The 20,838-nt window shown below is 35.7% G+C and overlaps 1 protein-coding gene across 3 annotated transcripts in view; it reads left to right on the top strand.

The window, feature by feature from the left end:
- KHDRBS2 (KH RNA binding domain containing, signal transduction associated 2) overlaps positions 1-20,838 on the top strand; it is a 542,862-nt gene that overhangs the window by 323,029 nt on the left and 198,995 nt on the right. For 2 of the 3 annotated variants that reach the window (XR_011235523.1, XM_069488012.1), the window contains exons 5-6: positions 10,856-10,983; positions 16,426-16,624. Coding sequence is in view for 2 of the 3 variants with exons in the window: in XM_069488012.1 (XP_069344113.1) it covers positions 10,856-10,983; positions 16,426-16,624 (327 nt within the window). In the remaining variant the exon portion in view is untranslated. Of the gene's footprint in view, positions 1-10,855; positions 10,984-16,425; positions 16,625-18,739; positions 18,763-20,838 lie in introns of all 3 variants that reach the window. The other variant, XM_069488013.1, reaches the window with a different exon arrangement.

Below are 20,838 nucleotides of genomic sequence, written 5' to 3'. Positions count from 1 at the left end.
TGCCTCAACCTCCCGAGTAGCTGGGACTACAGGCATGCGCCACCATGCCCGGCTAATTTTTTTTGTATATATATATTTTAGTTGTCCATATAATTTCTTTCTATTTTTAGTAGAGACGGGGTCTCGCTCTTGCTCAGGCTGGTCTCGAACTCCTGACCTCGAGCGATCCTCCCGCCTCGGCCTCCCAGAGTGCTAGGATTACAGGCGTGAGCCACCGCGCCCGGCCGAAACTTTCTTCATGAGAAATCTTATGGAGATACCTTGGGAAATATTTAATTGAATCATTACAAACACCTTTCTATTTTTCAGATATGCAAATAAAGCCAGAAATGACTTTTTCAAAGGGACAAAACTAGTTATGAGTAAAACTTGAATTCTGCCCTCATTCCAAACTTCATTGTCTCTTTTCGGGATGCTATAATAGTCCTTTGCAGTAACTGGGTTTCTGTAGAACTGACTGAGATCCCTCCAACTCCCTTTCCTTATCCATATTCCTGAAAGTCATCCTTCCAAAGGCTGTCCATGGTAATATGTCTTTCTGTGAGGACTCATTGCTTTGAGACACAACCTGCTTAAAATGCTTTAGAAAAAATGGATTCTTAACTATTCCCAAACTTTATTGCTTTTTTCTCATGGCTTCACAACTTTACATATGGAAAGCTTGCTGGGTTGTTCTTTTCCATCTCTTAACTAACAAGTCCCCTCCTCTCTCTTTTTGATCCCTAGATGCCTTCATGTAGAGGTATTTATTTTCCTTTTTATGATTAACAGTCTATGTCTTTTGTCTTTATTATTTTTTTGTTAAGCAGGGTTCTTAAAGATTTACACGTCTACTCATAAGACAGGCTACCTACACAAGATAGAAATCATGCCACACCTGAAAATTTCCCCATCTGAAAAGGCTCATTGTTTACAAATAATATTTGCTTTTCTTTTAAGAATAGAAAGAGACAAGAGAGAAACTCACGTTTGCTATCTTTCACGTCCCAGTGACAATACCACAATTGAATCAGTTGCACAAACCAAAAATCTAGGAGTCAGTCACCTTTAAGTCCACTTTTCTCTCCCCATATCTAATCTATCAGCAATTTCAGCAGTCTCTGCCAGTTCTACCTCCAGATATGCCCACAATTATTTAATGGCTCTTCCCATGGTATTACAATAGTAAAGATAACTACTATTTACAGTAGTAGAGTAGTAGCTAATGCATGCACTGCTACACTAGTGTCTTTCCCCCTCTCCTGGTTTCCACACTTGTCCTACTTAATTCATTTTCCTCGTGGCAGCCAGAATATTCCCTTTAATATTCTCTTATACTGCTCAGCAGTATGAATCTGTTCTAGATCTTTAGAACAATACAAGAATCCTACCTGCAGGCAAGAGACAGGAGCATCGTGAGTAGTATCCAAATGTTGAAACTAAAGATCTTTAGCTGACCTCCACTTCTTAAGATCCTATCATTTCTCTCATTGGGAGAGTATAGCACATAAAATCAAAGTATAACATTAATCATAGAACATGGAAATAACATGGGTGGGTCCTAGAGCATGGTCTTTATAGAATAATTAAATGATTACCTGCTCCCAGTCAGACTTTGAAGAATGAATTTAAAAAATTATAATAATAAGTAAAAGTGTTGGGGAAAGATTGTGACCTGCATGTTAATTCTTGATACCATGGTCTTTTACCATGTCCTGGGTGAAGGGACTTGACAGACACAAGCAGCTTGGCAGGGAGGCTGAATGGTCTTAAAGTACCTGATTTGGGAGTGATTCCAAGAGATTAGGAATTATGTTTGCTGTTTAAGATGTAGGGTTGGAGAGGGAGGAGATCTAAGACCAGAAAGGAGCCTTAGAAAAGGACCATAATTCCCATGGTTGCTGAGCAGATCTAGTGACTTCTTGCAGTATATCTTTTCTGCAACACGCAGAATAGAATTGATTCTGACTACCTGCTATGTATATCCACTGTGTAGAGGATGGAATGGGGGCTGCCTAATTCAGCTGTTTCTAGTGCTCTTGAGAAGAGCTCTGTAGATAGTCTGTGGAATTAGGGGATCTTAGGGGAAGCCTGAGAGCAGAGAGATACCATGTCCACCTTCAGAGGAGAACCCGGTTGTACCAGCTGCTCTGGTATGGACCCACCAGAGCAAAGAATCCAGGTCTTCCCTGTCGAGAGACCTGCCCCTGCCAGAAAGAGGTCTACTCATTTGGAAGCTGAGTGAATCTACCCTACAGACGAATATAATTTGTAATCCATTTAAGGGCCTCCATAAATTGTGAACGAGAAGCCCAGCTGAACAATTCAACAGCTAGATCCTATTGAAGCAGAACCAATGGAAGCAAGAAAAAGAATAAAGGACATATACCCAGGTCTTCTATAATAAGTCTAAATCTGCATTCTTTCCATTTTGCAATTCTAATTTATTTCATGATGTTCCTTGGGAACTTTCACATCATATTTTGACACTTTTTTCCTAAATACCTGTTTCACTGTATTGTACTAATATTTTACAAGTCCATTTCTTCTGTTAGTGCCATGGAACTAAAGGGGTTTTGTTGTTGTTGTTGTTGTTTTGTTGTTGTTTTTAATCAACTTTTCCTTTCTTTCCTGAATATTCACCAGCTGGAACTCTTCACTTAACATCCTTCACCCTCGGTCACTCCCACTCCTGCTTGCCTTTGCTCATTTCCTGTGTTAGACTCATCATTCCCCATCCAGCAAATGGTGCTGCTGTCCTCTAATATTCTGTTTGCAAAAAGTGACAATTTAATTGTTCTTAAGAATTACTCTATTCTAATATGAGTAAATATTCAAAAATAGTACTATGTAAAGTATGTTTTTCTTTACAGGTTAAATTTTGAGGGAAGGCAGCAATATTTTATACTCTTTTCAAAGAGCTTCAGAAAAGTTACCATGACACAGTAGATTGCTGTTTTCTGATATAAAAAAAAAGTAGTTTGAAGGAATCATCAGACTATTTTCATTTGGGGAAAAACAAACGAGAACTTCTAGGAGAACTTTCTCATGAGGAAATACAGAAAATACCTTTCTTTCTAAAACAAAATATAGAATTCAACAATTTTTAAACAAAACAAAAAGTAAAAGCCACTAAAGACATTGGTATCATATTGGGAATAAATTAAGTGTTTTCAAACCAACAAGAAGGATCAAAGTTGTATTGAGTATGCACTGGTTCAGAGAGTATAAAAAAAGGCTCTTATCCTTGCCTAAGTGTTTTATTGAAATGTTTCAATTGTTGCTTACCCTTACATTTTGTGAGCGAGTGTAGGGACCTAGTTATCTACATGCACTGCAATTGCCCTGGATCAGGAGCTTTTCGCCACTGTGTCCCCAGTACCTACATCAGTGCCTGCCACTTACTTCCCGTGCTTGGGAATACATTGAATAAATAAAATGATTTATTTTAGCAAAATTCCTTTAGGCACTTTAAAAAATCTGAATGGTTAGATACTTCACCATCTTGAATATAGAAATTTTCCACGTCCAGGGGAAGGCCTAGAATTGCAAAGTTATTGATAAAAAAAAAAATCACCTAGATGGGCAAATCCCTTTTATGCACAGAATTTGCACACTCTCCTCTCAGTGTATCTTTATCATGATGATTTCTTGGTTAAGAATTTGGGCCCACTGGATCAACGTACCAAGAACTATCAATTCTGTATTAATCAAGAGTTCATTTTATGTAGTTGTAAATGAAGGTTGGTAATGTGCCACATTATTAAATCAATGCCTATTTTGACTGAAAACAAAATAAAGCTGCTGTGTCATGTGCACAATAATTTGCCAAGAAAATTTGCTGAAGAAAATGAGTCATTTTGACTTCACCTAGACAAATGGAACTTGGTGATTTTAAAATAACAGCTCCAATCTGTCATTTAGTATCGAAATATTTTTCTACCACCCTAAATCTACCCTGAAGTAGTGGCTGATTTTTTAGCCACTACTAGTGGTGTTATGTATAACACCAAATGTATAACACCAAAGGTCTTATTAGACCTTTTTTGCTCATTCACGAGGTCTTTGCTCTTAAACATCCTATATCAGTGGCCAATGTTTAATGAAGTCAAATAACACAAGATAGAAGATATGCTTCTCCAATACTCCTGCAAAATATCTATATAAAATCTGCATTGATATTATCTGATTCTCTGATAATTTTTGTGTAGTTGGCAATATGACCTTAGTAATGGGAAAGAAAGAGAAAACATTCTTCAGTAACAGAAATTTGCCATCACTAGCAGTTTAACATGCAAAGTCCACAACATTTTGACATTGTGATATTCAATGTCCTTTGATGAATATGTTTTATAAAGCCTTTATACAAAACTTATGCAAAGTCATGTACTGAGCAGATTCTTAATAAATCTTAATTGACTGCTCTTTGACTACATTTTGATAATGAGTTTTTCTGGTCCCAAGCCTGGGCTGATTAAAACTCACTGTGTGTTGGCTAAGAGATGTTATCTCATAGCCTGAGCTGTTCTACTAAATAATATCCATCATAGCACTAGTTGTTTTCTGACATAGTTTCCTGCCCTATCCAACTTAGTTACAGGTCTGATATTGGCATAGGACCCAACACCTCCTGCACCTTCTTGTTTATTATTATGGTTAAAGTGATCTGACCTAACTCTTTGTAGGAGCTGAGGAAATTCCAGGTCTCTTTGTCATGGCCTAGAAGGGCTACAGACTACATTTCATTTTCTCCTGATGTTGTCTGACAGTCTTGGCATTGCTAGAGCTGTGTATACATTCACATGTTACCAGTGGTTATAATCACAGTTTTAAATGTGCAGCACCAGTGCCCATTGGAGCCTCAGGGGAGGGAGTTTGGCAGGAAAATGGTCCCTCACTGTGCCACCAGGTAGCTTGTCTACACCTGTCATTACCTGGCATCTATATGCAAGTGAAATAATCTTCCCAATTTGTATTTGGGCAAAATGCCATCACAACAGATGGACATGAATGTACGTAACTGGGAAATTATGCATATACATTAAGTATGCAGACTATGAGCATAAGTCCTTTCTAGGAACATCTAAACATCTGTCTGCTCTGAGCTTTTGTGTATACTGTCTGCACCATATGCCATCACGGTGGGAGGGCCTTGTCAGAGAGGCAGAAAGGAGCACTCATGAATTTCATGGAAATTGTTTCATAGGGTGAATCTGCTTCATCCCAGGAAAAAAGGAACATATAAAAATATTGTAAATATCTTGGTTACTATTTCAAACAGCAAATTTTAAAAACTGATTTTGGTAGCACAAATCCAAAACTTTGGGCATTATAGGAAAATAAAATTAAAATTTGGATCAATTATAAAAATATGTATGTATGATATGCCTATGTTATTTAAGCCTCCATAGATTCATTTAAAATTTCACTATTACTCATCTGAATCCTTTCTGTCTGAAACCAAAGCTGGAGGTCAAACCAATCAGAAGTTTTAAGGCAACTTTATAATTCATCTTGCAAGTCAAGGAATATTTTTAGTATGTGTATTTTTTTTTTTTTTTTACTGTGGGTATATCCTAAAACAGTAAAGCATTCTTTATTAAGTATGGAATCCTGACAATTTGAAACTCTCTCTAATATGATATTAAGATTTATCCACAGGTATAATTTTAATTTTTTTACAAGAAAAACATTGTCTTCATAATATGTGTAGGCCTTGTTTTTATATTTTACAGTATTCCAGCTTTTTAAACAAATTAAATACATATATTAATTAGTCTTTCATTATGTATTTATCTTTAACAACTGAAAATTATTTTTTCCATTTTTCCTCAGCCTAAATTGAAGTAGCTTTACCTTTCTTTATCTCTTTTGCACTTGCATCAATAAATATTTGTCTATCGCTATCTCTCTCTCAAGGGTGTTTTAATACTAAAGTAATAAATAAAACAATACTAAAGTAATATTATATAAATATAAATTTTCACCAGGCGTGGTGTTGCACATCCATAATCCTAGCTATTTGGGAGGCTGAGGCAGGAGGATCACTTGAACTCAGGAGTCCAAGGCTTCGATGAGCTATGATCGTGCCACTGCACTGCAACCTGGGTGGCAGAGCAAGACCTTGCCTGTCTCCAAAGTGAATAAATAAACAAATAAAATCATCTTTACTACTTATGAGCTTGTATTTTTGCTTTTCAATGAATATCTATATTAGTAAATTGAGCTTAAAAATTTGAATGTTATAAAACTATAATGATCCATTCATATGTATAATTTATTGTATGACTTCAGAATCTTAGAACCCTATACTACTTCAGCTAAGTAATATAAGATATATTTATGATAAGATAACATTTCCAGGGTAAACTTGAGATATTTTATTTACTCGTATCTTTAAGATTATATATACCTGAAGCATCAGCAACACATGTAATATTTAAATATTCAAAGGGATATTTTAGATTCAGCTAGACTCATGTACTAATTATGAAAAATTAGTTCAAAGTTACATCTATATTTAATAACAGATTGGAAATAAGCAATACAATATAAAATCACAGACCTTGAGGTTTAGAAAATTATATATGTTGTAAAAATAATGCACAGGATATCTTCAGTCTAGAGAATATTTAGGGTTTCAACTATTCATTTAGACATATAAAAAATTTTTTCTTCCGTATTTATTTGAAACACTTAAATGTCTGAAACACTTAGATGTCTCATGCCTATAAGTAAAGTGGTACATATATTTCAGTTGTCTAGTCAGGAAAACCTGAATTTATTAAAAATCTTGATCCTTTAACATTTAATGATATGAAAATTTCTGTCACTATACATCATTTTACTGATATGTAGTCTTTGCACTTCAGTTATCACAAATATGTGCAGATGATACTCAAATTTATTCCCTCAACCCACATATGAATTATTAAGATAATCTTTAAGTTCTCTCTGACATTTTAAACTGAGGTGATCAAGACCCAATATAAATTCTCCATCTCAAACATTTTTTCTGCATTTTTTTCCTTTCTCTAGCTAATGGTGCCGTTATACTTCTAGCCATTTCTGTACCTAAAAACCTCCTTTGGGCCTGATGCTGTGGCTCACTGGTAGCAGCTACTCAGGAGGCCGAGGTGGATCACTTGAGCCCAGAGGTTACAGTGAGTTATGATGATGCCACTACACTCCAGCCTGGGCGGCAGAGTAACATCCCGTCTCTAAAACAAAAATAAACTTCTTTGTTTCTGCCTTTCCCGATTATACTATATACTTTCTACTACAGGACCCTTAAACTACCTGTTTCTTTCTCATACCCCACCACATGCATAAACACACTATTCTTTTCATTGTTGCCACAATTTCTCTGTGCCAAATTGTTCTAATCTCTATCCCAAAATAAGGTTTGTGTTTGCCCATCTCCATCAGTCATCTATATTTTCTTATTAAGTGAAGTGTTGGAAAAAATTGGGCAACATACAATTTAATTTCTAAAAATATTGATTACTATCCTTTTTGGTAATCAGTAATCAGTTTCATGTTTAACCTATCCATAACCATTTTGAAATAAGTGTGGCAAGTAGTCCAATTTAGTCATACATAGTATATAGTATATTGAACAGAATAGGCTCAACCAGCATTAACATAAGTGGGTTTACCAAAGCTCTCAGTTTGTGATCATAGGGCTTGATTTTGTCAGCACTCAGTATGTTAGTTTGAGTCCTCCAATAAGCAGATGCCAAAATGTGATTAAACATGTAAGAATTATATTAGGAAAATGCTCTTGTGATAAAAAAAATAAAGAGGGAGCCAAGGAAGGCTGGAGAGCCCTCACACTACAATATCTGACCCCAAGGAAAGAGAGGTGGAAGCCTTCTAGATTGCCCTGGTACAATGAGATTACAAGAGAAGTTCAGCAACACTGGTAAGAAATTCTTGAGCATAGTTAGAGGAGTCCTGTGTCTCCAGGAATGGGTCTATTTGAGTATCTAACTATATTTAGTCACCAGCTGGGAGAAGCTATTGAGTAGCATGGCCTTTGGAGAAATAGAATTTCAGAACATAGCATCTGGGGTTCTTGGTCTATTACACCTATAGTTACTGGTCTGTATTCTCTTGGTCACCACAACTCTGGAAGATGACTTATTTCTTAAAGCATGGTTCTCTAGCTATGCTCATAAGAAACTTAATTTTATACTAATAGAATTTGTTTTGCTTACACTAAGAATTAACTTAATCTGCAGTGTCAAATATTCATATTAATAAGATTAGCACATTTTCTCCATGTTAGCAGATTTCTATCTCAGAGCTGAATTCCAATGCAGTTGAATTGGTGAGCGTGGACTCTGAACAAAGAAATTTAAATGGATAATTTAAACTACAATGACACCAGACTATAACATTCAGATATATACATATACCTTCAACTAAGTCTATAGCTGCCCCAAGAAACAGACAGAGGGCTGGAGAGAGGCTGCTGAAATATGTCTCTCCCGTTCCATGCTGACTATTGCCTCTGTTAGCTTTGGCACAAACAAACCACCGCAGTACTTAGTGGTGTAAAGCACCTTTTTATTATCTATTTCTCCTGGTTCTGGTGTTGGCCAGGTGGTTTTTCTGGTCTCCACCAGCTTGACTGGGACTGGATGGCCTAGGATGACCTCACTCACATGTCAGGTGACTCGGATGGGATTAGGAGGGAGCGCAGGGATGACTGGAGCCTCTGCCCACATAGTGTCTCATCCTCCAGAAAGCAACCCTGGTGGCATAAGGGTTTCTGGTGACAGGAAAGGGAAAACCCCAATACGCAAGCACTTTTCAAGTCTCTGCTTTTGTTACCTTTGTTATTGTTGTTTTAGCTAAGGCAAATCCCAGAGTCAGTGTGCTGGAAACTATCTATGGGTATATGGATGCAGGGAGCCCTGAACAAATTGGATTAGTCTGTCACACCATCTGATTACTATGTTGCCCCTCCCCTTTTTCCTGTTTCTCTTCCTCCTCTTGCTCTTCCTCCTTCATCATTTCCTCCTCCTCCTTTTTCATCTTATGATTATACAATGAATGAGACCACATCACTTTCTTACATTTTCTGACTCTAGAATAAAAAAGATCTATGCTCTAAGGTACATTTTTGCATATGTTGAATTCATCTGCGATTTGTTAATTTTTATCTCAACCCTCAGTAGTGCCAACAATGAGAATCTATCTCTTTCTATAATTCATAAGGACCCTGAATGTCCAAGGGTTTTCCTCAGAGAGGAAGCTACACAGATTTCCTCTAAAATTGGTGATTTTACATAGGAAAATTATGGGGTTAATGACCCATTTTGCTGGCACCTGGTCAGATTACTCAGTCGTGACAATTCATTACATTCCCTGATTCTAATAAAATAATAGACATGTTTGTTCTTAAATTTAGTTGTTTTTTGAATGTGAAAATTAGGAGGTAGAAATTGAATAATATATGACTTGTTAGAAACTATAATTTTCTACTCTACGGCTTTCCTGTCAGCTAACTGTGTTGAGCCTATTATCACTATAATCAGGTGCTGAAAAGGGTAAACATGAAAGCAACATGCTAAAAATAAAACAAATGCTTTGGAGTGACTAGCACTTTTGCTTGTAATCTAAGCAGTTTCTAAAGCACGGGGTGAGGCTGTGCATTAGAAATCCTTGTAGGCTGGATGCATCACTGCCGTTTTCTAGGCAGAGATGTGTGGGTGACTCTATGTAGTCTTATAGTTTTCATTTTAGATTTCTACACCACGTCTATGCAAAGCTACATTGGCATCATTTGGTGCAGATGATAACGACACACTTGATTGTTAGTCCCACAGCTAAGCTTCAAACATCATTTCTGTTCGCTTGCCTTCTAAAAATATTTCTAGTCTCAATTCCTAGACCCCATTCCACCACTGGAAAATCTGCTAGATGGATTTCACTTAAATATACATTTAGAGAAAAATAATTAATCAGATAAGCCATTCGACACAAATAACCAGTTACTCAGTTTTGTACTGTTCAACTGTGTGTGTGTGTGTGTGTATGTGTGTACATGCACATGTATGTGTGTGTGTACCAGAGAGAGAGAGTAAAAGGAGAAACAGGGAAGATCAGCACTTGTTTTCAGAAGGAGTATTCATCTTTAATGATTCAGATCCACTCTTTGGTCCTATTGAAAGGATACATTTCCACATGGATGAAGATAAAGATAGTCCCTCTGACTTTGACTGAGTCTCTGGTTGTTATGAAATTTGCCTTCCACCGTGGCTCTCCCTTTCCATTAGCCCACTGCTAGAACACATAGAAAATCCCTTGTGTTTAAATGTTGCACATCCACTTGTTTGGCTGGATTCCACAACTTCCCAGTTGTCTGGAGCTGGGCCATATTATTGTAGTTCTTAATGGTTTTAATACAAGCTCAGTGTCTACTCTGGGCCTTGGGATTTCCCCTTTTCGGCTTATGCATCAGGAGCCGTTTGAATATCATGTAGTCATTCATAATCTACACACATTCATCCAAGTGATGTTGTTTTTTAGTAATTCTCATGTTAACAATAATGACCCTGGTACATTACAAGTTCTTGTTCCATACTAATATCTTCTGTTTTCTAGCTAACACATCAAGTAATATCTTAGCAAATATAATCTGATGTCCTGCTGAGTACTTCCTTGATAAAAGAAGCAACTTCAATTTCTCTATATAATAATATATATACTTTTTATATCATTTTAGATTATTATATACAAGTGCCCAGAAAACAAATGAAAAGATTCCTTTTTTATTGTTTGTTTGTTGTGGTTTTTTTTTTTTTTTTTTAGTTCTAAGAACCCCATGTCTCATTTTTAACTCATCACATCATTTTTTTTCTCCTAGGACTACAATGATGAAATTCGTCAGGAACAACTACGTGAATTATCTTACTTAAATGGCTCAGAGGACTCTGGTCGTGGCAGAGGTATTAGAGGCAGAGGGATCAGAATAGCTCCCACAGCTCCTTCAAGGTACATTAGTTCTTACTTTAAATAAATTAACAGTAAAGGAAGATGGCAGGTCTTTGTTGTCATGATCACAGCTAGGAATAAACAACAACATCAGCAACAATCACCACCTCCACAACAAAAACAATCATGATGAATGCTTATATGTCATGTAAGAGCTTTATATATATTAGCTCGTCAAATACGAGGAGACATCTACTATCTGCAGGTGAGAAAATGAGGTACAAAAGGTGTATGGAATTTACCTAGGGTCACATAGGCAATCTGATTCCAGAATTCACAGTGTATGCTTTTAATTGTGAATTCTGTTAACAACTACCCTTGCGAAATAAGGATGGCAGTTCTGGAAATTAGAAAATAGGGCAGCAAACCTGAGATTTTCTACTTTCTTGTCCTTTCCCCAGGATTAGGGCACACAAATGATATAACCATTTGCCTCTTTGAACCCTGATAACCTTGTGTGAAGAGAAAACTATAAAGTTTGCCTTCAATGGTGCTTGAATTGATATAGTTTGCCAGGTAGGAGGCAGGTAGGTAGGTAGGTAGCTATAGAGAGATACAGAGATAGATATAGACAATACATATGTCATCAGCCCAGAAAGCCAGAAGCACACTTCTTGCATGGCTGATGCTAAGGATATTTAAAGTTCAGATACATTTGACTTTGAAGTGCCCTTGGTGATTGGAGAAGACTTGATTTGATTTTGTTCACTTTCCAAAGAAATTGGAATCTCTCTCTATTAGAATTTGTTTTTTAGAATACTGAATTTGTTAAACTTTCAACAGAAAGCATTGGTTTGCAAAGAGGTAAGTAAAAAATACTCATAGCCTTCACACAATGACTGTGATTCAATCACTCTCTTCACCCTATTATAGCTGGCCTTTAAATCTCTAAAGGACATAGATCTAGAATATTATTTCATATATCACATAGAAATTATTCCAAGAGATGCTTAGATATTTTGCAGATTCAATTTGTTTCTTAAATTATACCCCAAATATTTTCAACCATCACTGTCAACATAGCCACTGTTTTTAACATTTAAATCATAAATATCTCAAAAAGTTTCACACTTGGTAGGAAAAAAAAGTTAAAAATGATACATTTCTAAATAAACTATCAAGGAAATAACTTGTAAGTAAAATATGGCAATTCTGAAAATTAGACTTAGCTAAAAGCAAAACTTCTGAATATGTTCTAGAGCTTATATTTATGTTATCTTTAAAAAATTAAAAATGGAGTGCTGTAATGTTGTTCAGGATCATTTGCTTATTGCTAAGAATTAATGTGACGTAAAGCAATACTGTCCTTTTTTTAATAGAATTAGTCTTTTGCACATTTCTAATCTCATCTTGATGGGTTTTGCAATGACATCATTGCAAGACATCTTTAATGGATTTAATTAAATGGGTTAAATCACATGTAATTGCCACTTTTGTAGTTAAAAAAAAATGCCAATTTTAGCAGTTCTATATGGTTTAACCTAAGTGTACATTTAGGATGTCTAGTGAAAGCACCCAATTTATCTATTCTACATTCCTTGAAATTGGGACCATTTAGAAAAGATAATGCATTAACCTGCTTTGGATATTATAAAATCATTATATTATTAGATTTGTTGTGTTATTAATGTTCCATAAAAGGATATTGCATTTGCCATATTTGAATGGACCATAAAAGATTTTAATTTCAGAATGCTTTATTCTAAAATTTTAATCTGTTTAATAATTGAATAAAGAATAGTGCTGATTCAAAATGGTCTAGATTTTCAAATATCTTCTTAGAAGAAAAATTTGATTGAAAGGTTTTGCTATTTATTTCATATTCCATATATCATACAAATCTGATCATGCATACATAAAAAGAAAAAAATTAACACTGAAAATTAAATTTTACTTTCAATGCTATACTGATATTAATGTTACTAACATTAGTGAAAGTAAATAGAACAGAACTTTGTGGTCTTCTATTTCAAACAACATGATGAAATGTATTACAATTAAAAATGAAAAAGGAAATAGCTTCACAAAACAAAAAATCATATTGATAGGAAAACTGGATAACATGAGTTAATGGGTGCTAACTTGTACATATTTATTAAATTATTAGTTTATTAAGTTATTCAATTATACTTATGTTCCAAAAGATGGTGTCTAGAATATTTTAAAATTCTATAATTTGTTGGAAAGTATTTAATTAAAAAATTTACATTTCAATAAACAAATCTATAACTAATTTTCCAATAACAATGCATACCAGAGAACAAAGCACTATATCTATTATGCTAATAATGTATTTTACATAAATGAATAATGAAACTATATGACATCTTTAACACACATCACCACTACATGTTGCAGTGAGAGCAAGCAGTGGAAAATGAAACATTAGGGGCAGATTTTGAAGGCTTTTGTTTACTACAATGAGAACCAATACTTAGAACAAATGGAGTTTATTAAAGAAGAGAGTAATCATATTTGTTTCTAAGAAAGACTACTCAGTCATCACTGTGGGTGATGCAGAAGAGTTGGAGTGTTTGAGAGGGAGGCAGAGACAGAGAAAGAAAAAGAGATGGACAGAGAGAGACAGAGACAAAGAGAGAAACTGACTTACAACACGAGAGCCAATGAGAAGACAAGTCCATTATCCAAGACAGACAGAAATGAACAGCACTTGGACTGTAGAAAGATAGGGCCAGATTAGAGTTTAAAGTGCACAGGAATTAATGCCAATTAGATATTGGAGAAGAAGTATGGCCCAAGACAAAGATAACTCTCTAGTGTCTAGCCTGGTAAGAGATTGATGATTTCATCAAACGAGATTGGGAGAAGGATCAAGTTAAATGATGAATATAATTATTCCTGTAAATAATCCTATCTCTGTGGATTGCTAGTGTGACCTTGGGCAGGCGACTTGTACTCTCTGTGCCTTGGAGATCTCAACTTACAAAATAGCTTAGAACTGCCTACATGACAAGCTTGTCAAGATGCTTACGTTAGGTGAGGCATGTAAGGCTGTGGTTCCTAAATTAGGCTGTATAATGGCATCAGAAGGGCTCCCTGCCTGCAGAGACTGTGATTTAATTGGGGTATGGGCTGGAATTTGGAATTTTTAAAAGATCTTCAAGTAACTCTAATATGCAGGGAAGTTAGGGAACTTCGGATATAAGGAACACAAACCAGGATACAGCATTATGTTAGGAAGGAAACAAATAGTCAGCATTAGAGTTAGGGACTGCAGGGTGTAACCATGAGAGAAAGAAAGAAGATCCAGGACAGAAATTGGGAACACCCATATTCCAAAACGAGTCCAGGAATAGAAGCCAATGAAGGAGGCTGAGAAGTAAGAAAGAAAAAGGAGGAAAAGTGGAGAAAAGCAGGGTCATAACAGTGCAAAGAAGCATTTTCCAGATATTAATCCACAGTCTTAAATAAAATAGGGGAGGTGCAGTCATGGGGAGACTGTAAAAGAATCCAGTGGATTTGGAAATTGGTAGGCTACTGGTGATCTCAGCCGAGAGTGTTCTCAACAGAGTGGTGAAAGAAAGAACTAGATTGATTACATTCAGTTCAGGAATGGGCAGGAAGAAGGTAAAGAATTAAACATGGAAAACGTTCTTTCAAGAAGCCAGAAGAATAACTGAAAGACTACTGCGGTGTGGATTTAGCCAGGGGCAGTGTCTGAAAATAGATGATGTGAATCTTGAGTCGGAGGAGGGAGCAACAATGTTAATAATCCAAGGTTGGGACATTGTGTATGGGAATTAATGAGTCAGATTCAAGAGACAGGTTTGCTAGGGATGTGTCTGGTAGTCACTCGAAGAAATGGAATAAGAAATTAGATTTGATGGAAGCATCATATAAATTTAGAACAAGAATAAGTGTTATAGATTCAGAAATCTGCATATTACTCATTAGAAAAAAAAATCCACCTCAGGCCTAGGTAATTATAGTACTTATCTAGGATTATTTAGTGGTATAGCCAAGACTTGTGAATATAGTTTGGCGTAGGACGACCATATAATTTGTTACCCACACAAGGATGCTTTTGAGAATGTTAGAATGCTAACCTGAATAGAAAGCTAGGACAACAGTTGTAAAACCTGGATGTGTGCTCATCTTGCTTATGAGAAAACAGACAGGTGCTTGGAGGCCCAGTGAAGGTAAATTGGTCTTTACATCCTTTTTTATAGATACATTTTTATATTATCATGATAATAGAGAATATTGTATTCTCACCTGTGTTGTATTTGAAGCAGCCCTGGGTTTCTGGGTCTTTTGTATTTCACCTTCTCCCAATCTAGGAGAGTGTTCTTATATCTATTAGACTCACAATAATTTCCCTGATAGTTTTTCTATTCATCAGCTCTATAATCTATTTAAAATTTTTAAAAGCTTTACCACCATTCTTACTCTTGACTCCTAAAAGCTCATTTTTTGCAAGCAAGAAAGAGCCAGCTGAGCGCTATTCATAGCAAAAAGCATAACCTACATCCACATGTGGGTACAGCCAAACAGTGTGATTGTTGACATGCCAATGATCATCATTTTTTCCAAAGCTTTAGTGTTCCTGCTGAAAGCAGTGCTTTCTGGAGGCCAACCTTTCAGACATAATAAAAAGTGAAATAACCGTGCTTGTGCCCAAAGATTTCAGACAAACATTCAACCTTTCTAAAGGCCTCAAAAATACCATAAAAGTTGGCTGCAATCGTTTGATCTTATGCTTTTAATGCAAGTTACTTTTGTGTCAAGAACTGCAGTACAGAGTATTCAGTCTATTCTTTTTATTGCGGAGTACTAATGTATCCCACTAGCATCATAGTTACCATAATAAAATATATTATGTCAGGGACTGCACCGGCTCCGGGGGTTACATGCAAGATGATAAATCAGTAACAATGAGTTGGGATTTCAAGTGACCTCTAACTTAAGCTGCTATAATAAACAGAATGATATCACCATGGTTAGAGTTCCACATTTTATTAAAGTGCAGGCAGATATTTTTTCTTATAAATGATAATATTTCATATCTGTTGCAATAACCCCCAGGACGAAGGAGATATAGACTGAGGTTTCAAAGATGGTACAGTGAGTCCTATATCAGAAGGTACTCTGATTTGGGTCTTCTTGGCAAATTTTGAATACAATTAGAGTGGATTTTTTTTGTTTGTTTTTTGCTTTGGTTTTCTAATTATATAAAAAACAGTATCAAAGTGTTTTACATGATTTTCATTAGAACTAAGTCATAGTCAGTATTTGCAAATGTATTTTGCTGTAGAGGTCAAAACACTTTGCATACTAAATAATCTCTAGGGTGAGGAAGAGAGAGAGAAATTTGTATTTCTTCCATTGTATGGAGGCTATGAGATGTGAGTTTTTTTTTCTGTTATAGTCCCTTTTCTCCTTTCCCTTCTGTCTCATCTATATATGACCTATTTTTCCTAGGGGCCGTGGGGGTGCCATTCCTCCTCCCCCGCCACCTGGACGGGGTGTTCTCACCCCTCGAGGAACCACTGTGACCCGTGGAGCTCTTCCAGTGCCCCCTGTAGCAAGAGGTGTGCCTACCCCTCGAGCCCGGGGGGCACCCACAGTGCCAGGATACAGGCCACCCCCTCCTCCAGCCCATGAGGCTTATGAAGAATATGTAAGTACTCTCAAGAAATAAGTTGTGAGGAAGAGCTAAATTGATTAGTGAACAATCTAGGCCTCAAAGAAAATGCATATACCATGAATATAGCAGGTAACGTTTGGTGCAGAAAACAAATGTCATCTGCAGTGGAATTTAAGCACTTAAATAAGAGCATTTTGGGAAAAGCTTTCATTTTACAGGTGTCATCACTGTTGTTAGTATTAGTTCAATAGCTTGGATACTAAGAATCAAACTATCTTGAGGATTTCTTATCTTTAGAAGGCTTAATCGGATTTCAAATGAGAAATAATTATAAACATAATGTGAATCACCATAAATTGAGAGAGAGAATTTTTCAGGGGCATAAAACAGAAATATTTGAGAAATATAATACAATTCTATTATAAACCTTTATAATAATGTATGACCATGTGGCTATTCTTTGATTTGCATATCGTGACTCTTTCCTTCACTATATTAAAGATATGGATTGACATAAAGAACTCAAGAAAATGTAGAATGAACAGCAGAAATGCAATGTCTCTAAGCATCGCCTCCTTTCTCATCCACTCTATCTCTTGGTCATCTTATGTATCCCAATACCTTTTCACCTTGAGTTCAGGTTTTCAGTATGCTACTGGTTCCATTATGGTCCTGGCATTCATTTCTCCTACTAGATTGTGAACTTGTAAAATGGAAGTTTCCTATTCACTTGTGTAGCCACAGGGAATCCACTGTAAATGTTAAATTGAGTAAGCCAGATCATCGTCTTATGAAACAGATCCATTTTGCCTTTAACCTCTCCAGCACACCCACCCCTGATCTAGGTGTTTGTTTCATTCAACCACCCACAGACATGCACATGCACCCACAGATAATATAAATTCATCTTTTGTGAATTTGTATTATTAAATATAAACTCCTCAAGTACAGTTACCATCACATGCTGGACACTAAAAACCTATAAATATTTTATGGAGTAGTTAATAACCAATCAAAATTTACTCCTAAAATAAAGTGAACATAATTTATAGGTATCACTAAAAATATATTAATGCTTAGTGTATGTTTGTTTTTAGGAATAATGTTACTGATTAAATAGGAAACATTGATTAATACCTGCAAGAGTGAAGAAAAATTAACTGTAGACATACACTTCTACTGGAACAGATGAAATGTGTTCATTTAAAGTACCTTTACTACATCAGGAATCAATATTTAAAAACTTAGACAATCTTAAAATTGCAAAACCAGAAGCAGAAAACATATTCTACCTTCTAAACAAGCCAACAAGTCAAAAAACACAGGGACAAGCCCCATTTCTGCCATCTCTTGAGTGAGACATACTATGTGTGAAATAAGTAGTTGTTAAATGAATGAGTTAAAAATCCACAGTAGGGATGGTGGAATCTTTTTTTTTTAATCTCTGAGGAACTTTTTAGCTCCACAATCTTTATGTACATTGTCACTATGGTGTTTTTGACCTCCAAATAGAGGCTTAAACAGATCATTTTTTCAAAAATTAAAAAAGAGAGAAAAACTGTTCAGGTAATAGTGGTCAACATTATTATTAATTAAAGAATTTGCATAGTATACATGGGACTATGAAAGAACAGGATTGGCAAAACAGAATTGTAGCCTTTCATGTGCATTCCAATTTATAGTGAATGAATCACTAGAATACAAGGCAATAAGAGTAAGCGGCAAAAGCATGAAGTATTTATGGAAACATGAGTAAAAAGGCTTATATTCTGAATAGGGAAATATAAGAGGGGGTTTTTCTTAGAACAGATAAAAGAAAATATTAAAGCCATGTAATGTGACATTTTTACTTAGGTTTTAAAGTATATAGTCCCTTTTTATTCATCCACTCAGGCATTCACTGAGCCTCTATCTTTTGCAGTTGTGTTCTGAAGGTGCTGGACATGTATCTGTGAATAAATCAGACCACTGTCTGCTTTCATGAAGCTTAGAATTTAGTGGGAGGAGAGAGAAAACAAGCATATTATATATAAATCAATGAATAAATAAATTTGGTAAAGTTAAAAAAGATGGTGTGAAGGTGGTGTCCTATGAATATAGGTTCATGAAATCCAGTAATAGGAATGCTGTCAGAAAGAAAACTATAAGAAATCTCTCCCCATCTCATCTTTGTTTTCTCTGCACAAGTTTCTGTTCTATTTTTATCTATGGGCTGGATTTTTTGGCTTCTATGATCAATGTGACTTACATATACATGTCCAGCTCTAGTTACCAACAGATACTGGTTGGCCGGCTGTCTCTCAGTCTTGATCCAGATCCTCAGGTGGGAAAATCATACTCAGCCAGGCTTATCAGGTGTTTATCAGTAGTAGGTACCTATGCATTTAGGGAGGAGGACATTTGAAATTAGATCTGGGATCTACCACTCATCAGTCACCAATGTCGGGGGTAGGGAACGGGAGAAGTTTATACAATAGAAATGTAGTTATTGGGGACCCAACCCTAAGGACAATATGAGGAGACACTATGTTTCCAGAGTGGGAAAAGTATTATAAGCTTGGCAGATGTCAATCTATGAGAACATCCCATTGATAATATGTAAAAGTATATGGATACTGTTTTTGAAAAACTATTTTCTATCATAGTTTATTTAAACCTATCCTGTACCAAACTGTAATTATTTTCTTTCCTAAAACCAATTCAACAAGCACATGCAAAGTTTGATACATGACTGACAGACTGCTGGCTGCAATCTTTGAAGTCCTCAGTACTAAACCCAGAATAACACCCAAGAGCTGCTACTCTCTGCTCTAATTTTAGAGTATTGATTCTTCTATATGGGGTAAGAAAAACAAAAGTTTAAGTTTTTCAATAACAAAATAATAGCACCATGCTGAGTTGATGGTGAAAATCTCAAAGGAGTTCTTAACTTTCAGATAAAATTTCTTAGAAAAGCTTCCCTTTATTATAAATCACACTATGAGTCAATTCACTCTTCAGACTTGTTTCTCCCCTGCCGAGCCTCTGCATTAAGTTTCTGACCACATGGAATGTATTTAGGTAATCAAATCCACTCCTTGCAGCTGGCCTGACAAGAAACAGCTTACTATAATTGAGATTGCTGTTTAAAACCATCATTAGTGTTAGCTGTGTCTAAAAAAAATGTGAATTTTGGTTTAATTGTTACACATCCTAACCAAGACTTTAAATATTTTAAAGCTTCTTTTCATTGACCTTCTGCTAAGAAGAGCACATTTACATTTTACAGATCCATCATCATGATTGAAGTAGATTTGGAGAATGGAAAAGTAGATTTCAACAAAAACTCCTATACCACAAAATATTAAGCATATCAGCTCTGCCAGTGGATGTTAAAAGAGAATAAACTAAAACTTTTGAGAATAAACTAAAACTTTAATTAATACACTTAATCTTGTGATAATACTTTCAACTAGTTATTAATTTTTCTATTTTACTAGGTGAAGAAACTGAAGCTTGGAATTGGGAATTGCAACCAGTTTTCTGTCTCCTAGGCCTCTCTGTCTTTGCTAGATTGTGTTTCTTCTCCATAAAGAACCATAAAATGCCCTACATAGTATTTGTCTCACAGAGAACTCACCCATTTATACAGATCAGTTGTACTTCATACTCCCATCCAGACCACTAGTCAGTTTTTGAATCCCCTCAGCATCATTTAGAACATCTCCCAGCCCCTGCATGAGCACCTCCAACTACGGGGAACTCGATACCTCCAGGGAAAGTAGGTGCTAGAAATATAAAAACTGTGGTTAAAGAGACACTTCCTCTACTCTAAAAAGTATGTCATCTGAGACAGAGTTAGTCCAACAATTAACATATAATATGTATTTGCCATATAAGGCTCTTATCTTCATCTACTCTCTATTAGAAGTCATTTTTGCTATTATCTTCTCCCACTCAGAAGACTTCATATGTCCTAAAGGCAGTCAGTGTTTTTTACATTTCTCTTTGCAAAGCACTTTCCAAGTAAAGTGCTTGATAGTAGCAATTGAATTGAATCTACTTATGATATTTTTGGAAAGAGATTATACAAATGTACACTAACATACGTATATATCTTATATAAGTACTAAATGAATGACAATAGAACATAGTATACACTAAGTGCCAAATAGAGACTGTACATGCTCCAGTAAAGGGAATCATTACTGATGGCTACGAGTGTTCTAGAAAACCTCTAAGAGGATACGGAAAACAACCATGGTAGA

The sequence above is a fragment of the Eulemur rufifrons genome, chromosome 15 (genome assembly GCF_041146395.1).
Source record: "Eulemur rufifrons isolate Redbay chromosome 15, OSU_ERuf_1, whole genome shotgun sequence".
In the NCBI taxonomy this organism is placed as follows: Eukaryota; Metazoa; Chordata; class Mammalia; order Primates; family Lemuridae; genus Eulemur; species Eulemur rufifrons.
This window is presented reverse-complemented; position numbering and strand designations above follow the sequence as displayed.